This window comes from Salvelinus sp. IW2-2015, linkage group LG4q.1:29, assembly GCF_002910315.2.
Source record: "Salvelinus sp. IW2-2015 linkage group LG4q.1:29, ASM291031v2, whole genome shotgun sequence".
In the NCBI taxonomy this organism is placed as follows: Eukaryota; Metazoa; Chordata; class Actinopteri; order Salmoniformes; family Salmonidae; genus Salvelinus; species Salvelinus sp. IW2-2015.
Window position 1 is genome coordinate 7,985,440 of NC_036842.1, and position 18,438 is coordinate 8,003,877.

At 43.0% G+C, this 18,438-nt stretch overlaps 2 protein-coding genes across 4 annotated transcripts in view; one reads left to right on the forward strand and one right to left on the reverse strand.

Moving 5' to 3' along the window:
* The window catches only part of sbno1 (strawberry notch homolog 1 (Drosophila)), a 28,344-nt gene extending 14,148 nt beyond the window's left edge, over positions 1-14,196 (reverse strand). Inside the window, 19 exon segments of the mRNA XM_070440953.1 lie at positions 1,846-1,991; positions 3,162-3,259; positions 3,478-3,660; positions 3,756-3,909; positions 4,263-4,368; positions 4,573-4,708; positions 4,910-5,071; positions 5,257-5,347; positions 5,445-5,578; positions 5,705-5,865; positions 6,764-6,854; positions 7,811-7,911; positions 8,245-8,283; positions 10,674-10,706; positions 10,709-10,799; positions 11,020-11,259; positions 11,542-11,619; positions 12,184-12,300; positions 13,878-14,196. Of these exon segments, the coding sequence (XP_070297054.1) occupies positions 1,846-1,991; positions 3,162-3,259; positions 3,478-3,660; positions 3,756-3,909; positions 4,263-4,368; positions 4,573-4,708; positions 4,910-5,071; positions 5,257-5,347; positions 5,445-5,578; positions 5,705-5,865; positions 6,764-6,854; positions 7,811-7,911; positions 8,245-8,283; positions 10,674-10,706; positions 10,709-10,799; positions 11,020-11,259; positions 11,542-11,619; positions 12,184-12,300 (2,161 nt within the window). The 5' untranslated portion in view covers positions 13,878-14,196.
* Positions 14,197-14,987: 791 nt separating this feature from the next.
* The window catches only part of LOC111961353 (N-lysine methyltransferase KMT5A-A), an 18,709-nt gene continuing 15,258 nt past the window's right edge, over positions 14,988-18,438 (forward strand). For 2 of the 3 annotated variants that reach the window (XM_023983546.2, XM_023983548.2), the window contains exons 1-3: positions 14,990-15,252; positions 15,902-16,052; positions 16,621-16,909. In XM_023983546.2, the coding sequence (XP_023839314.1) occupies positions 15,244-15,252; positions 15,902-16,052; positions 16,621-16,909 (449 nt within the window). In that variant the 5' untranslated portion in view covers positions 14,990-15,243. Of the gene's footprint in view, positions 15,253-15,901; positions 16,053-16,620; positions 16,910-18,438 lie in introns of all 3 variants that reach the window. The other variant, XM_023983547.2, reaches the window with a different exon arrangement.

An 18,438-nucleotide genomic window follows, 5' to 3' on the forward strand; every position in this document is an offset into this window, starting at 1 on the left:
ATTAATTACGGTCTTTGTTAGGAAGAAATGGTCTTCACACAGTTCGCAACGAGCCAGGCGGCCCAAACTGCTGTATATACCCTGACTCTGCTTGCACAGAATGCAAGAGAAGTGACACAACTTCCCTAGTTAAAAGAAATTCATGTTAACAGGCAATAGTAACTAAATATGCAGGTAAAAAAAAAAATGTACTTATGTATTGATTTTCAGAAAGGCATTGATGTTTATGGTTAGGTTCATTGGTGCAACGACAGTGCTTCTTTCACGAATGCGCTTGTTAAATCACCCGTTTGGCGAAGTAGGCTGTAACCCTGGCTCCTTGCTGCACTCGCGTAACAGGTGGCTCAGCCTGCGACGCAGTCTCCTCGTGGAGTGCAATGTAATTGGCGTAATTGGCGCCTACAGCCAGACGAGTTGACTTGGGCGGTAGCTTAGGCTAGTTTTATACCGGTAAAACGCGTTTTTCAACAGCGCATTTCATAAAAATAACCTAGCGAATTACATTGGTTGTCACTTAACAAATAAACCCTTATAATGCACAAGCCATTTTACAAACATTTGAATGCTGAAGGTGACACGCAGATGTGCCAGATCTGGAATAGGCCTACCTCTCGTTGGACAGCGCACAATTGCGCACAGTTTGACAAGGCTACTGGTGTTGTTCGGCATGCAAAATTACTTGTAGATCAATCACTGTCGACCTAATTCCAGTGCCTTCAATTTTTAAATGGTTCACATTTAGATTTTGTCGTCACTGGCCTACACAGAATAACCCATAATGTCGAAGTGGAATCACGTTTTTGGAAATGTTTACTCATAAAAATATGTAAATCTGAAATGTCTTGAGTCAATAAGTATTCAACCCCTTTATTATGGCAAGCCTAAAGAAGTTCAGGAGTAAAAATGTGCTTCACAAGTCACATGGACTCAGTGTCTGCATTAATAGTGTTTAACAGGATTTTTGAATGACCTTCTCTGTACCCCACACATATAATTATCTTTAAGGTCCCTCAGTCGAGCAGTGAATTCAAACAGATTCAACCACAAAGACCAGGGAGGTTTTCCAATGCCTCACAGAGAAGGGCACCTATTGGTAGATWAAAAAAACAAACAGACATTGGATATCCAGATTTTCAAGCAGTGGTGGCTGAATCATGTTATGGGTATGCTTGTAATCGTTAGGGACTGGGGAGCTTTTCCAGATAATTTTTTTTAACGAAATGGAGCTAAGCACAGCAAAATCGTAGAGGAACCTGGTTCAGTCTGCTTTCCACCAGACACTAGGCGATGATTTCACCTTCAGCAGGACAATAACCTAAAACAAACCTACACTGCAGTTGCTTACCAAGAAGACATTCAAAGTTCCTGAGTACCCGAGATACAGTTGACTTAAATCTACAGCAAGACCTGAAAATTTGACAGAGCTTGAAGAATTTTTACAAATCATTTTTTGTAAAAAAAAAATTTAATGGGCAAATGCTGCACAATCCAGGTGAGGTATTGACTCAAGGGGGTGTGTATACTTACCTAAATTAGACATTTGTGCATTTCATTTAATAGATCTGCAAAAAAAATCTAAAAACATGTTTTCACTTAGTCATTATGGGCTATTGTGAATAGACGGATAAGGCGGCATTTTGAATTCAGGCTGTAACAAAATGTGGATTTAGTCAAGGGRAATGAATACTTTCTGAAGGCATGGTACAAATTTTGTTAAATCGATTCAAACGTTACGAATCGCAGGTTTCGGTCCCGCGGACCAATGCACTCATATCTTAAACATTTGAAACCAGGACCAATGAGTATCGGTGAATCATTACAACCCTACTGCCTGCCCTCCAGTACCTTTCCTCTTCTTGCCCTTTTGCKCTGCGGCGGCCTCGCTGGGCGATGGCGTCTTCTTGGCCGACAGGTCGATGCCCAGCAGACTGAACAGCTTTTGTCTGTCTGGAGCAGGGAAGTGCTTCTCTATCAAGGACTGCAGAACACCTCTGGGAGGGGAGAGGGCAAAYACCTTGTTAGAGATAGTATTAGCATACAGCTAGCTAGCATTATAGCTGTACAATATTAGTCAGAGTTGAGTATTGATAACTGGTCGTGCGATTTGCTCGCAACATTGAGGCGCCATCAGTCGATACTTGTAAAAATGTCAAATCCAAAAACGCTTTCATGTACCTCTTTGGCCTGTACAACTGCRCTCCTTCCGTGGGTGAATAAAATGATGACATTTTATTGAATACAACCGACTTTTCCTTAATTTGTGTTGCTCAACTGGAGACGTAGCGGCCTTGACGTACTACGTAATCTGAGATTCAATTGACACAAGCACATTCGTGCTGAGTGAGCATCACAAATGAGGAAAAGGTCTGTGGTTGTATTCGATAAAAGTTTATTTAAAAGTATGAATTTCAGCACCGCAGTTAAGCAAACAGTTACAAGTAAGCGTTATCAGAATAGACATTTGTGCAAGTATCGACTGATGGTGACATAATGTTGCTGCTAGGAAATCATGCAACCAGTTATCAATACCAGCTATAATGATACCACTGGGAAAAAATGCCTTTAAGTCAAACATAACCCCGTTATACACAGTAAAATTGGGGTAACTCTCCATCTGGAGGACTAGGCCACTGTGTGCAGGCTTTTGATCCAGCACTGCTCAAACACACCGAGTCAGCTTAACAAGGTCATGTTGAGCAGTTGATTTGTAGAATCTGGTGTGTTTGAGTGGATTTGGAACAAAAGTCTACACACCTTGTAGCTCTCCTGGCGGTATTATGAGATAAGCTAATGTAATAATCTTACAACCAAATAGTCTAATAAAATAATTCCCTCATTCAGTGAATCGGGTATCAAAGAGCTATACTTCAAAAAGGTTGGAGGGCTCTAGACTGACCTTTTCCAGCACAAAGTAAGACATGAAAGAAGTTAGTTATTTCATCTAACATGTTCAGGGAATGTATAATGGCACACACACATTTGGATAACTCACTAACATCTTGAAAGCACACCTCCAGTATTATTTAATATTTATTTTTGTTTAACGGAAACACTGCAGTCCTCTCCGTTCGCAAAAAAAAGACTCGTAAAAGCATTTAAATCAGATGAATTCATTTAAGACGTTAAGGACCAGCGGACTCCCTGCCTGGGTGAAAACTTACTTTGCGGTGGAAACAAAGTCGTTCAGCTCTCCTCCTCCTTCCTCCAAGGCCTCCAGTGTTCTGGCCTCTCCTGTCGACTGAAGACCAATCACGACACACTGCAGAGAGACACAGGCTCTAGTCACACAGTCTGGGTTCACAGAAAAACATACGGGAGAACACCAGTCACCTCCTCTCAAACCAACCACAACACAACTAAAACCAATATGCATGTGGCAGTATTCCTAAACTTCTGAAATCCGATGTAAAAAAATAATTAAAAGATTCCTGCAATGACACAATCTCRTCTTTTTATCTTCTGAAACATCCCACCCACCTTTCCGTTTTTGACCTCCTCCCTGGCAAGCTGCACCACCCTGCGGACCTTGGAGGCGATGCAGAGGTACTTGAAGAACCTCTGGTGGGCTGACCAGAACTGACCCCACATGGACTTCTTCATCCGCTGCTCTGCCTCCATCAGGTTAGCAGCCGCCTGGAACTTCTCCCGCGCAGCCACCCACTGAAAGACAGGACAGGGTTAAAACACAGAGTTTCTGTAACTGAAAAGATCCCAGGGAAAATGGTTAAGGTTAGGATTAGGTCAAGGCTCCTTACCAGGCGTACAGACTTGTTGTACATCTTGATGTAGTGTGTTGTCAAGGGAACCTCCTCAATCTTGAACGTGACGCCTGTGAAGCTCAGCTGCCTGGCAATGTACATCCCCCTCAGCTTCATATCCATGGCAACTATCTCCATGGCACCAACACCTCTGAGGAAAAGTGAATGCAAGGGAGGAAAAGGTTTATTTGGAATAGATATTTATTMAAGTGGAAAGTAATTTGTGATACGCTAGACACCATATCAGTAGACACTATATCAGTAGACATAGACAAGGGGAGGTATAACAAGACTTCACCAGGAGAAGTTTATCTACAAAACAGATTTATCTGCATATTCATGTTTTGTATCAGTTTAAGGGTTGAAGACATTCTGCCTCTACAGATTACATCTGCCAAGAGTCATAACTTCAAGATCACTTGCTGCCTCCATTCTGTGGCCGTTTTTAAACCACAAATACTCTGCACCACTATGACGAGTTACTAGTGTGTCCGTCTCCCTCACCTGCGCTCCACAGCCTGGATAAAGTTGCTGAACTCTCTGAAAGGTGTCCCCTCTCCCCAGATTCCCAGCCGGTTCATGTACGCCATGTTACGGGGCTCAGACGCACCTGAAAATAATTAATCAAATAATGATAAAAGGCCACACACACAGATGGAGAACACTTCTGTTCATTTAGGTTATCATATCTTGTACTATATTTCCCACCATATAGGAGCTACACAACAGATGGTTCAGATAGAATAAWGACTCTGCTCATCATTTGAAGAATGAACACGCCAGCAACCTCCTCTCTAGGTGGTTAGTATCTTACCAGTGGCGCTAGCGTACACCACCCGTGCCTTGGGCAGTTTGTTCTGCAGCTCCAGGACCGCCAGTCCAGTCTTGGTGGGTTTGGATGACCCGATGGGACAGACATTTTTGGCTTTGTGACACTCGTCATACACAATCTAAAAGGGGCTTGGGTTAAGGAAAAGTGTTATCGTCACTAAACAWTTGACACTTCCACCTACCAGTTACTACAACTCCTACTTCTAAGGGCAGTTACAGATTACAAACTCAGTATAAATTTGGACAAGTTGTGTTAAGGGCAATTATGTTTTCTATGATTTGTTTTTACAGTAGTCATCTGTTGGTCAATGAAAGGATACGACTCCGTCGAAGTCCTCTCCACACCAGTGGAGCAGCTGTTTGAAGCGGGTCTTGTACTTCCCTCCAGACTGGCTCTCTCCGATCAGAGAGGAGTACGTAGCGAAGATCACCCCCTTCTTCACACTGCCGTTGTGTTTGGACGAGATCTTACCATACTTAAACTGGGACAGACAAAATAGGATCGGTTTTGAGTGAAGGCGAACAACACCTTGACATGCATGTGAACACGTCATTTTGGAAGGCAGATATGAAAAGCATATCCAGTGTGAAGGATCYTCTTCAATTTATTACCATGTAAGAAAAATGCATGGAGAAGCACATCTGCACACAGCGGGCAACCTCTTACCTTGTTTAGTGAATGGACCTGAATGTTCTTGGCTCCTATGTCTTTCAGATCCCTCTCCGCATCATACTTCAGGTCATTAGAAACACTGAACCTGTGAAGATGGAATAGCTTTTAAGAAATGGGTGTGTGTGAAATTTCATCTTGTTTCATTGATGGGATGTATCAGGTAACCCTAGTTATAGTTTTACCAGAGTGACCTCTTTCTGCCGAGGAGGTAGTTCTCGTAGATGATCCCAGCGATGGTCCGGCCCTTGCCTACTCCGGCCCCGTCTCCTATCAGATAGGACGCTCGGTCGCCGTTAGGGAGGAATGTCTCATGTTGCTATGGAGACAAGAAACATTTCGGTATGTAAATGCTCATCTACACTAGTACATAAAGCAGTGCCAAGCTGTAGTAGGGTCTTTATCTGGCCAAGTGAGCAGCGGCGTAAATGTGTAGGCTCTTTACCTGGGCAGCGTATGTGATGGCCTCCAGCTGCAGGGCAGACAGCCAGCCGCGGTCGACAGTCTCCTCTGGTATGGACATTCTGTACCAAACGTTTGGAGGCTTCACACTGGACAGGGAGCTGGTCTCCACCACTGGGTCTGGGTGACGCAGCCCGATCCGCACTGGAACCATCAATCAACAAATCAGCCAACTGACCAATCAAATCTTTGTTTTCCATTAAGCCCTCTGCTCCCTCAAAGCAAACACTTAGTGTGTACCTCTGCATGGGCTSCACCCATCTTTCATCGGTCAATATTATTTGACTCTGATAAATATTAAGCCTCGTTCACACCTCACGATTCAAACCTCAAAATCAGGTTTGTTTTTTAAATCCATTTTGGAATACTGACTGTCCAAATAGCAAGTGACCACATCGGATGTGTGCTTGCTCAGACTGTAGTAATTTTTTGACCTGGCTATGCTAGTTTCCATGGTAATGGCGGGTCTGTGTGCAGAGGCGTAGGCTGATTGGTGGTGCTCGTGCTCCCTCAATCCATCAGAAGTTGTTGTATAGCAAGCTAAGGTGACAACRATGGAAGTCTCTGATTTGCGTTGAATCTTTGACATCATAGTGTAAGAACACTTACAGCCTCAAAGGATAAACAAGATTATTTTTGGCTAGCSACAGCAGTCACCTAAGCTAGCTAGACGTTTAGTTTGCTAGCACATTCACTAATTTGCTGGTAAACAATTAAGTTAATTAGCTACCACGTATACTTGTCAAACACTCAGAGTAGCTACCAAACAACAAGATATGCCAAATAACAGACAAAAAAATCACGTGAGGGGAAATTAAATTTGACCATTCAGACAAGTTCCATGGACAGGAATCAGATCTGTCTCCAATTTTAAACCACCTACGAAGGTGGCTTGAAATATCTGATTCAATGCGATTTTTGGCTGTTCAGGTTACAGGAAAAATATCAGATTCAAAAACTGCCAGTGTGAACAAGGCTTAACAGCTTCAGTAAATGTGAAAGGAAACTAAATAGTTGTGAGTACTCTGCCAGTAAAGCTTACATTTCATGGGCATGTACTCAGCGTATGTCTCAGCATGACCCAACTCTTCATCCTCCTCTTCCTCAGCCTCCTCCTCCATTCCTGGGAGTTTCTACACAAAGACATGATCACTCGTTACTAAGCTGTCTGAAGCATTTCACAGAAACTCAGCAGGCTATTGAATTAAATTCTCAGAAGGCTTTGTTGAATCCTAAAGAAAATAGTAATTATTAGGGAATCATTGTGTTGTTGCCGTTTATCGATAAGGGGGCTTCCACACCAAATTGGTTAGGAGCTTTTTTATTTTTTATTCCCAAACTCCGGTGCTTTTTCCACCTTAGTTTGGACTGGTATGAACACTACCCGCGGCCGTGAGCAAACTAAACAGAGCACAGTGGTTCGCTCAAAAAGCGTGGTCTTGGTCCGATTCCATTAGTACCATGGTACAGTTCTCTGCAGGTGAGAACGCAGTCCGGACCAAACACAGGAAAAGAAACAGAGGAGTATTATTGGTTGTTTGACTGCGAGCATTTGATGAAACGCGCGCAGTACCATAACTTGATATCTCTGAAACATTCTGYGAGTAGCAGGGCATTTCTGAGGGCATCTCGGGGAGACGGGGGTTTATACCGGGGATGTAGGCTACTGAAGGCTACTGAATATAGCCTATTCGTATCGCAGTTACAGCGCCGTTTCCTCCCACATGTTGGAAGACCAAAGCGAAAGTAATATGAAGTTTGGGGACACGTGCAAGTTACACCTATTGACAATCATAGACGGATTTAAAGCGAGCATTCTTCTCCAATAAACAAACGACTTGCATGAACACATGGTTTTGTTAAGGCATTTTAGCTCGTTAGACATTTGGCAATGTGAAACCAACTCGAACAAATGAGGAGAAAAAAATACAATGTAACAAATAATTGAACTCTGATTCAAACTATAGCTCAGAACTGGGTGAGAAAACTCCTTGAGACTACTAGTGTCTGTCATTGAACAGGGGGAATGGGTTTTACTACGACGTTCGCCTTTTTGGTTAAGAGTCAGCGATTGGACSAGACCACTCACTAGTGTAGGTGAGAAGCTCCGCCCTTTCATGTCGTCGTTCACCCAGATYCGAGCAACATCTTTACTTGACACCTCCTTCTTTATCCCGTTGTTCAGTTCCGCTGTGAGAAGAGGTACAGAAAGAATACAGAAATCATTAGTGGAAGTAGAGACACGTCTACTAACCACGTCCATTAGAAACAAAGACTTTCAGACACGCAGGCATGATTCACTTTAACTGAACAGCCCTTGCGCAMGGTCACTTCTAAAGACACCAGACTGCTTTCAGTTTCACATACACTATAGAAGTCTAAACCAACCACATACAACTGAAATCAAGTGGTTGAAAGTGCTTTGAAGGTGTGAAAACTGGACCCGTTTATAACAACCCTTTTCGACGCTGTTACACGGTAACACTAGACTCAAACGATGCCTGATCTTGATCCTGTCCATACCTGGTTTATTGATCATCTTTGTCGAGACCAGTATAATTTCTGCAGGGATGAAAGCATTGAACACTGATTGAGCATGGACATGTTTGGTACACATTAATGATCCTGTGAGTGAAGTTAACAATCTGTACAGGGAAGGGGTTTGAAATGGCTGTTAWATCCTGATCAGCGCTTTCCAAACTTAAAGAGCAACAACTTGACAAAAACCGATACGGATAGGAAAGACATGAATGGATTGCACCCTGGGGCTCAAAATAACATGGCCTGAAAATKTCTTTCGGCCAATGCGGTTGAACGTTCCGAGAGTGCCACTTTTCCATCCATAGCCATTGCTAAGTAATAAAAATAACGCTTATGAGTAGTGCTGTTCGCATCTGATATAGTTTTAAAACCTATGAAAATGTCCAGTGAAAGCAGATATGCAGTTAGCTGACACTAATATACAGTAAAGACTTGGAACACACATTATCCCARMTGCTAATCAGTAAAAACGGCTGAAATTCACTGCTCCGTTTTGCTTTGTTTAAAGCCGGTCATTTCACAGGGAAATGTCGGAGCATTGTTACGTCACCAACATTTCAAGAATAAAGTTCTATGGGAGCTAACACGGCGACTCGTCTAAAACCTGGCCTAACTCTCAATATACACTGCTCAAAAAAATAAAAGGGAACACTAAAATAACACATCCTAGATCTGAATGAATGAAATATTCTTATTAAATACTTTTTTCTTTACATAGTTGAATGTGCTGACAACAAAATCACACAAAAATGATCAATGGAAATCAAATTTATCAACCCATGGAGGTCTGGATTTGGAGTCACACTCCAAATTAAAGTGGAAAACCACACTAACGGCTGATCCAACTTTATGTAATGTCCTTAAACAAGTCAAAATGAGGCTCAATAGTGTGTGTGGCCTCCACGTGCCTGTATGACCTCCCTACAACGCCTGGGCATGCTCCTGATGAGGTGGCGGATGGTCTCCTGAGGGATCTCCTTCCAGACCTGGACTAAAGCATCCAACCGACAGTCTGTGGTGCAACGTGGCGTTGGTGGATGGAGCGAGACATGATGTCCCAGATGTGCTCAATTGGATTCAGGTCTGGGAACAGGCGGGCCAGTCCATAGCATCAATGCCTTCCTCTTGCAGGAACTGCTGACACACTCCAGCCACATGAGGTCAGCATTGTCTTGCATTAGGAGGAACCCAGGGCCAACCGCACCAGCATATGGTCTCACAAGGGGTCTGAGGATCTCATCTCGGTACCTAATGGCAGTCAGGCTACCTCTGGCGAGTACATGGAGGGCTGTGCGGCCCCCCAAAGAAATGCCACCCCACACCATGACTGACCCACCGCCAAACCGGTCATGCTGGAGGATGTTGCAGGCAGCAGAACGTTCTCCACGGCGTTCCAGACTCTGTCACGTCGTTCACATGTGCTCAGTGTGAACCTGCTTTCATCTGTGAAGAGCACAGGCGCCAGTGGCGAATTTGCCAATCTTGGTGTTCTCTGGCAAATGCCAAACGTCCTGCACGGTGTTGGGCTGTAAGCACAACCCCCACCTGTGGACGTCGGGCCCTCATACCACCCTCATGGAGTCTGTTTCTGACCGTTTGAGAGCAGACACATGCACATTTGTGGCCTGCTGGAGTCATTTGCAGGGCTCTGCAGTGCTCCACCTGCTCCTCCTTGCACAAAGGCGGAGGTACGGTCCTGCTGCTGGGTTGTTGCCCTCCTACGGCCTCCTCCACGTCTCCTGATGTACTGGCCTGTCTCCTGGTAGCCCTCCATGCTCTGGACACTACGCTGACAGACACAGCAAACCTTCTTGCCACAGCTCGCATTGATGTGCCTCCTGGATGAGCTGCACTACCTGAGCCACTTGTGTGGTTGTAGACTCCGTCTCATGCTACCACTAGAGTGAAAGCACCGCCAGCATTCAAAAGTGACCAAAACATCAGCCAGGAAGCATAGGAACTGAGAAGTGGTCTGTGGTCACCACCTGCAGAACCACTCCTTTATTGGGTGTCTTGCTAATTGCCTATAATTTCCACCTTTTGTCTATTCCTTTGCACAACAGCATGTGAAATTTATTGTCAATCAGTGTTGCTTCCTAGTGGACAGTTGATTTCACAGAAGTGTGATTGACTTTGAGTTACATTGTGTTGTTTAAGTGTTCCCTTTATTTTTTTGAGCAGTTTATATGGCTCTGGCCTCTAACCCAAGATTTGCACCTGTAAATATGAGCAGTTTTTCCCCCACAGGGTCACCTCTGATATTAGAAAATGGTACAGAATAGGTGAGAGACAAAAGTAGTGACATCAAGTGTTCATGTTCTCTCAGACACCAAAAGACGACTGGGAAAAGAAAATAACCTATTTTGGAGTCAATGGAACCCAGACAGGGTTCTATGAGTACCATGACTCACTGGTGCCTGTGGCTGTTGCCGTGGCGACCGGCGGGCGATGTCTGGCGGTGGCTTGAGCCTCATGAGTTCCACCAGACTACTGCTCTTCATGGTGCTGCCGGTCCTCAACAGGTCCTTTAGCTGGATCTGACACAGAAGGAAATATACATGTTATTACAAGGAAGGCGCTAACTCAAGTTTTCCCTCTTTTTTGTTACTATTTGCAGATGGCAGCATAGGAACTGAAAGGAATCTTTGCCCTCGTGACACCTACTAAAATCAGAACGTAAATAACACTTGTTTATTTCATATTTTCAGCTGCATTTTTGTTCCCAATGCCACTCCCGGGTAAAAGTGTTTCCTCCACTGAACTGCTCTCTGTTGGAAGAACCACTGTGGAGGACTGGGAGGGAGAGGCAGTGGAGTAGGTAAGTGTGGAAGAGGATCCCCGCAGGGCTGAGGGAGCTGTATGGACCACCTTAGTGACTGTGATGGTGTGTCTGGCCGTGCCTCCAGTTGAGGGCTTGGTCACAACAATTGTTCCCAGTGATGGCAACTGATTCAGTTGATTTAAGACAAATGTGGTGGTTGAGGGCTGAGGCTTGTGCTGGTGGACCAGTGAGGAGGAACAGGGAGGAGAGGTTGAGATGTTACCACACAGAAATTATACTGCAGTACAACACGCTAGATATTCCAATTCATTATACAACTGGGTAAAGTAGTTTAACACAAGGCATATGTTTTTTATGAAATGTGTAGACGCAGCACAAATATTCGGTGTCCTTTTTAAGTGGAAACAAACAGGATAAAACATTTTCAAACGGTTGACTAACTAGGTTTCTTGGTAAAAGCACACTTTAACCCATATTTTGTTGAAGAGAGTTCCTACCCTGATTGAGACTGCAGGTGTGGGTGGAGCCATTGCCTCCATCCCTGAGCCCACACCCAGGGCACTGATGGAGATGGACTGGAGGAGAGAAACAAGACTCACATCAGCACCCGAGAACACTAAACATCTGAAGCAGCAGCACACAGGCTGACCTTCCTTTTTTTTTGTACAAGGAGCGTGTGTGTGTTGAAAAATGAAGGCGCACAAAGGAATATATTTGAGACTACAGGCCATTTTCTTTGTAGTAATGGCGCAAGCGTGACAGTCATGAATCGGCACTCGGTGTATTCTCCATGGCACTCAGGGGCTGCAGTACAGTGAGGGGCTGCGGTACATTGCAAAAATGATCTGGGCGATTTTYTCCCCTAGGTGCTCCTAACTTAAAATTCCAGGTGGCACAGCCAACTATTTAGGCGTATACACAAGTAAAACGGTCGCACTGTAGAGCCCTGCCCAGGCTGTCCTTTAGTTATGTATTTATGCATATCAGAGAAGAGAATGCCACTACTGAGATGCTGGGAGGTCACTAAACTACTGAACTATATTAGTTAAATGCTTTTCCATTCATTAAACTCAAATGATGCAGAAGAGYTAGAAGCCACTTTGGACTATTGGGAAGATGCCTCCCTGTGTTTCACTTACCTGTGGGGTGGGAGAGGGAAGAGCAGCATCCTGAGGGTCAAAGTCGAACAGGTCGTTAGGGCAGATTCCGCTCTCGCTCAGGGCTGCCAAGAGCAAATCCTGTCCAGGATCCATCATCTGCAAAACAAATTGGCAAGTGACAYCAGCAGGAGCCGAATAGGAAAACAGACAATTGTTGGCAACACGTCACAATCCACTGTTAGTGATCTAACCAAAWTTGTTTGTGTCTGTAGTTAACTGTATTTTTCAACACTACTTGGTCTGTTATGTCATACAGTCTGACAGCTTTTATTTAACAGTAAGCTGTCTAACACACCCTGATACATCACACAATTTCACACCAACAAATACAAGCATAAGAGCTCAAAGATAATTAAAAACTACACAATGAATAAAAAAAAAATGGCAGACCATGTGGCAGACATGTGACCACTGAGTGACTGTTTACCTTGATAATCTAACAGTTCATCCAACCATCAGACCAGATATCTTCACTCAGCTGAGCACCAATAAAGTATGATGTTGGTTGCTGCTGTAAGTAATTTAAAAAAAAACTTCCCACCCAGAGCAGATGATAGCAACAGAATGTTGACTGGCATGTGGCACCGGTCAGGAAGCGTCAAGGATGTTAAGAAATGTTCGACAGTGGGTCCCAATTCTTAAAACAAATCAGTCAAGGTAGACTGCAAGAATATTCAGCAGTTACACACTTAAATACAAGGTGTACATCCAGGTGTGTGATATTGAGAACTTGTCTGGTTACAATGTGACCCGGACTCTGGCACGTGTTTGCATTTGACTTGCTCCCTACTCCGTGGTCTCAATTTCCTGGAGTGACGTCGTTGTTCGCAAGACTAGCTAACAGTAGYTAACTAATGTCAAATCTAACATGTTCTATAGATGCTTGCTAGTTAGATCAGRCTAAGACATTTAGAAGGTTAATGTGGCTTGTACACATACATAGCTAGGAAACCACACACCCTCTAAAGTCAATAACACTGCAGTATATTAGCTAGCTAACCTTAGCTACTTGAAACTCAACTGACCATTAGCTAGCTAACGTTAACTTGGCTGAGCTGTCCACTGATTTGATAAATCAAGTTACTAACTAAGGTATCAATTTACATAGATATTCAACTGTTATTTGTGTGAAGAACAACSTTACTATTCACGGGACAGCGGCGTAAACAAGTCCCATTCACCTTGGCATTTAAGCTAGTTAGCTTGCTGGATAACTTAACTATGTAGCTATGCCATTAGCTACTACATTATAACGTTACTACAACTGGCTAACCCCTACTGCCCGTTATGRATTTGACTGCACTAAGAAAACAATGTACTAAAATACAGCCCAAATAACACATTACCTAACTAACATTATTACCCATAGTAAGGTAATTATATCTACAGTAAAAGTTAATGTACAAAAGGTATTTAGCTAACGTTACTGTAGTTAGCTTTAAGTTATCTGGCTAGTTAGCTAATAGCGTACTAAGCCGTGTTGGTGTTATGCTCTGTCACGCCGTTAGCTAACAGCTAACGTTGCCGTTGCCGCGTTAGTTGCAATGGGAAGAGGACAATAAAATACAATTTCACGAAAACAACATGTCACAGCCTCACTATAAACACTTCACCGTGATCCTGGGGAAATCACCAACCATTTACAAATATTTGTGCCAGGCAACAACACTCACTTGGCAGTCAACGGGTGTTCAGTTTATCGCGGCGGTTACAGGGGCTGTTACCCTCTTCGCTCCGCTGTTTTCTAACCACCTTTCGCCATCTTTACCAAACGACCAGAGTCGCGTATTGGTCACGTGACGTTTAGCCCGAGAGCTGGAATTTTCAGGCGCGAATTCCTAGCACTCCGTCGATAAAAAATGATATCCAAGTGGTCGCGGGGCGTCCGTTGGCGATCAGCAATCGATAAAGAAAAGAATGTTGGCATTTCAAGCATAATTTTAAACCTTACAGATTCCAGAAACAGAGTGCTAAACCCTCGTCACGTGACCGCGTGAGTCTTTGAAGGAAGTGACGTCCAGTCGACGTTTCCTCATTATGCAAAATAGGTCATTGGGAACCCCCATTTTGGTAAGGTCAGGGTAAAACATTTGCTACGTTATCAGAGGTCTGTGTGTCATGATTTCATGATTTCAAATCATGACGGCGTTAAGGTCTAATCCTTTGTGCTGCATGTTTATATATTGCATAAATCAATCAATCGTAACCCAGTCTAGATCATAGAGACCCAAAAAGCAAGTAACAGTACAGAGGCAAGGAAAATCTCCCTGGAAAGTAGAAACCTTGAGAAKGACCACTCAGATGGTGACTTCCCCAGCTGCATTACTTCATGCTCTTAATAGCATCAATAATAAACAGAAAATATATATGATGTATAATAAAATAGCATTTTACACAATCATTCAATGTTATACCGTGCAGTGTCAAAAATATTGTAAAAATAATACAGAGAAACTATGAGGAAGACATACATTTTTGCAAAATCATGAGGTCTAAATAGAAAGGCAGTGTGAAAAGTTTGTTGACAAAATATAAAACAGCCACAAACAAAACATGACACACCAATACCAAAGTACAGAGAGAGAGTTTAGACTGTTTTTCAAATTGTTGTTTACTCAGATTCTGTAAAATACTTATTTTCACAAGGTAATTCTTTAATGAGGATGATGATAATGATTCATGTTGATTAATTAACTCCCCAAAACAATGTTAGACAGCGCCGYCTGCTGGCTTTCCTTTAGAACTACCGTCCCTTTAAATGTTACATGGCTCCCTCCCTTGAATGAGTTACATTAAAACATGGCGGAGGGGAGGAACTGTGGAAACTGCCTGGGCTGAAGAATTTCAAAGGAAAACATACAAAAGTGACCTTTGTGGAGACGAAGGAGAGTGTACGAAGGCAGAGGAGAGGTGGGATGACTGTTGTATGACGCTGGGGAATATACGGGGAGACACGGCTTCTGGATATTGTTTTAYTGCAACAGAAGAGTGGACCCGAAGCCTTTTTCGCATAAATACAAAAAACAAAACAATCCAGAAATGAACGGGGTAAGTTGGCTGTAACAATTCGTCAAATGTGTACTTTGTTATTTTACAAAAAAATTGGTTACATTAATTTAGGACAATAGAGGGGAGTGGACTGTTATTTCTATGCTAGTTAGGTATTTGTTTAACGTTACTTGATCAATGTCCAACATTGTTGCATGATGTTAGCTAGCATGGTTAGCTAGCTAACTTCGTTATTCTCCCTACTCCAACTAGCTACTCCTATCGGTTGAATAAGCGAACGGTCGAAATAAAAAGTTAGTCGATTTTAGTGGGCGAGGCATTTGTAACTAAAATATACAGCCACGTTTGCATGTTCTCGAAAACAACATGTTTATCACAAATAATGTGATGAGTGAAGCGATTGAGCTAACAACTAGGAGGCCCGTATGTTGTGCGGGTGTGTTTAGTCATAGTTAGCCAAATTATGTTGCTGGCTGGCGTCACTGCTAGTGTATTGACACAGGTCTCCTCTTTTTCATAAGACCAGGTCAGGTGACTGCCAGACATTACTCAACAGTTGTTATGGTCGAATGTCCTCGACATTTCCTTGTGGAAAATGAATTTCAATGTTATGTTATTTACGTTGTTGATGTCTCCACACACACAGCAACAACAAATGATTGATGGTTTCCACCTCTTCCTTTGACAGGACATGGTACTAAACAGCCACTCCATCACTCTCCTGGGCCACAGCAAGTCCAAATCACCTGTCCATGATGAGATGACCATCAAACTCATTCAGGAGGGAAAGTACGCTGGATGCTGCTCTATACAGAATGAAACACMGAGGCAAGGGGATGGTATGTAGTGTATAGTAGCCTATTCATTGAACTACAGCAGTGCATGTCCTGTTCTTTCTATTTGCCTCTTTCCTGCAAGTCTACACATTTTGCCATCGTGTGGAGAGAAATGTTTGCAGTTTTTAATATGATATCTGAGTGAGAGTGACTAACAAAATCAATGGGGCCCTGTGGGTGGTAATTTGACCATGATTAGGCATTGCATGCCGCCAGTTGCCCATWCCTGGCCTAGATCAATGTGTATAGACATTATATGGCTTAGTGAATACTGAGTGAAATGTGTGTTTACATGAAACCTAAAACATGGCTGCATGATGAGGTTGGCTTCATCATGGTCCATCACTTCACCTCTCATTCAAAAATAACATATTCTAATCACATCTGAGGAGTTGTGGGTTTAGTCTGTGGCATCTCAATAGTCTAAAGTTACTTCTTCGTCTTGTTTCCTCAGTTTTTGATAGCCCATTTTACATGAAATGTACAAAAGCAATATGAACGAGATGATGAAGCCATTGACATGAACGCTGTTATATCCTCATCTGACTTCCTCTTTGCTTGCCCCACCCAGCAGCCAGGAGACTGAACTCTGAGGCGGCATGCGTCCTGAAGCTGGCAGACATGGAAGAGAGCCACAGCCAGTGGCCCTGCAGGACAGATGAGAACCAGCACCAGTCCTCCCAGCAGCTTCTCCACTTCTCCCCAGTCTCCTGCCTCCGTTCCCCAGCTGATGTCTCCTCCCCTCCTGCCCCCAGTAACAACACCACCCACACCCTACTCGCCAACAACACCGTTGCTCACCTCGCCAACCAGAGGGACATCCGACGCAAGGCCAAAGGGAAGAAGTCAGCACTAAGAATGTAAGCTCTCACTAGATGTCACATAAAATCACATTTTGTCGGGTGTTTTCATAGCTAAAAAACACTTGTCACAATAGCTTGGGACTGTCAAATGCATGCACTAAACTGGAGCATGTGAATAATTATGTTAAAAGGGTGTATTATTATTGGGATTGGTGAACTGCAGAGTTTGTGCATCTCCCATGTGCACATATTAGGAGTGAACTGAACTTGAGGTAGTGGTGGCTTTTTGTGCAAATTGTTATTTAAATCAAAATACTACTCATTATAGAGTAAGCGGTAAAGCTTCATATGACACCAATTTTTTCCCCTTTTGTTTCATCACAAAACCAGAGAGCAACCTCTGTCTGGTGAAGTGCACAAAGCATATTGCATGTAACAAACAGTTTACATGGTCAAGCAAGTTAATGTTTCTGACATTATCGGACCACTGAACAGCTATTGACTTAGAGCCAAGGAGAGTTACCGCAAGTCGCAAAGAAAACAGGAGCTGCCTCCACTATTCCAGCACCATTTCAACATCAAATCACCTATGCTTAGTTCAATACAGTGACGCCTAAAAGATAGCAAAAACAATTTAGTCTAATCAACATAAAATTTTATATGATGTGGCTGTCCATGCTTCTGATTTCTTGTGCAAATAGAAAAAACGTGTTGACTCACGCCAATGCCATCCTCCTCGTTCATGTTGATGAAACGGTCTATCACTTTGTCATACAATTACACAATTTAATTTTTTGTTGTCGTAGGTAACCTGGCTAAAATGCTTGCTCGCTAGCCTAGCTTCCTTTCATGGGCAACATTAGCTAGTTAACATTAGCCTTCTACATCTAGCTACATATTGAACTTCTATCCTCTCAGGCCAGGGGTAGGGCTGTGGCGGTCACGAAATTTCATCAGCCGGTGATTGTCAAGCAAATAACTGTCGTTCTCACGGTAATTGACAGGTAATTAACATAAACACAACATTAGCATCTCCTGGCTTTCACACATAGTCTACAAGCCATTTTAAAAGTCTAATAAATCCATGTAATATATTCTACACATCACAATAAACATTATTTATTTTAGACGGGTCCAAAGAAGCATGATATGAAGAAAATGTAGTCTATTTCAGAAGAAAATAATAGCATGCTCTTGAGTTGTCCTGATCTGGCTATGCCATATGGCTGTGGGCTACACTAGTTCATTTAGCAGACAAGATTTGCATAAAATTCCGTGGCATTATTTTCTAATATGAAATAAACAAAGCTGAATAAAATATAAATATTTTCTCCAAACGATTTGAGGGAGTTCTGCGGCTATTCTGTGAGCAGTTAACAAATAAATAGTTACTCGTATATGGTTMATTTTGAGTTATTAATGTAACTTGAGTTGTTTTACAAAAGTTGGGCTGTATGTTTTGATTTTTAATACATTGTAAGGCTGCATGACGAGACTCTAATGATGATTTGAAAAAAGTCTCTTGAAAGGCTTGAGCTCTGCTTTGCTTTTTGCGCAGGCTGTACACACCATCAGTCTCTCATTCA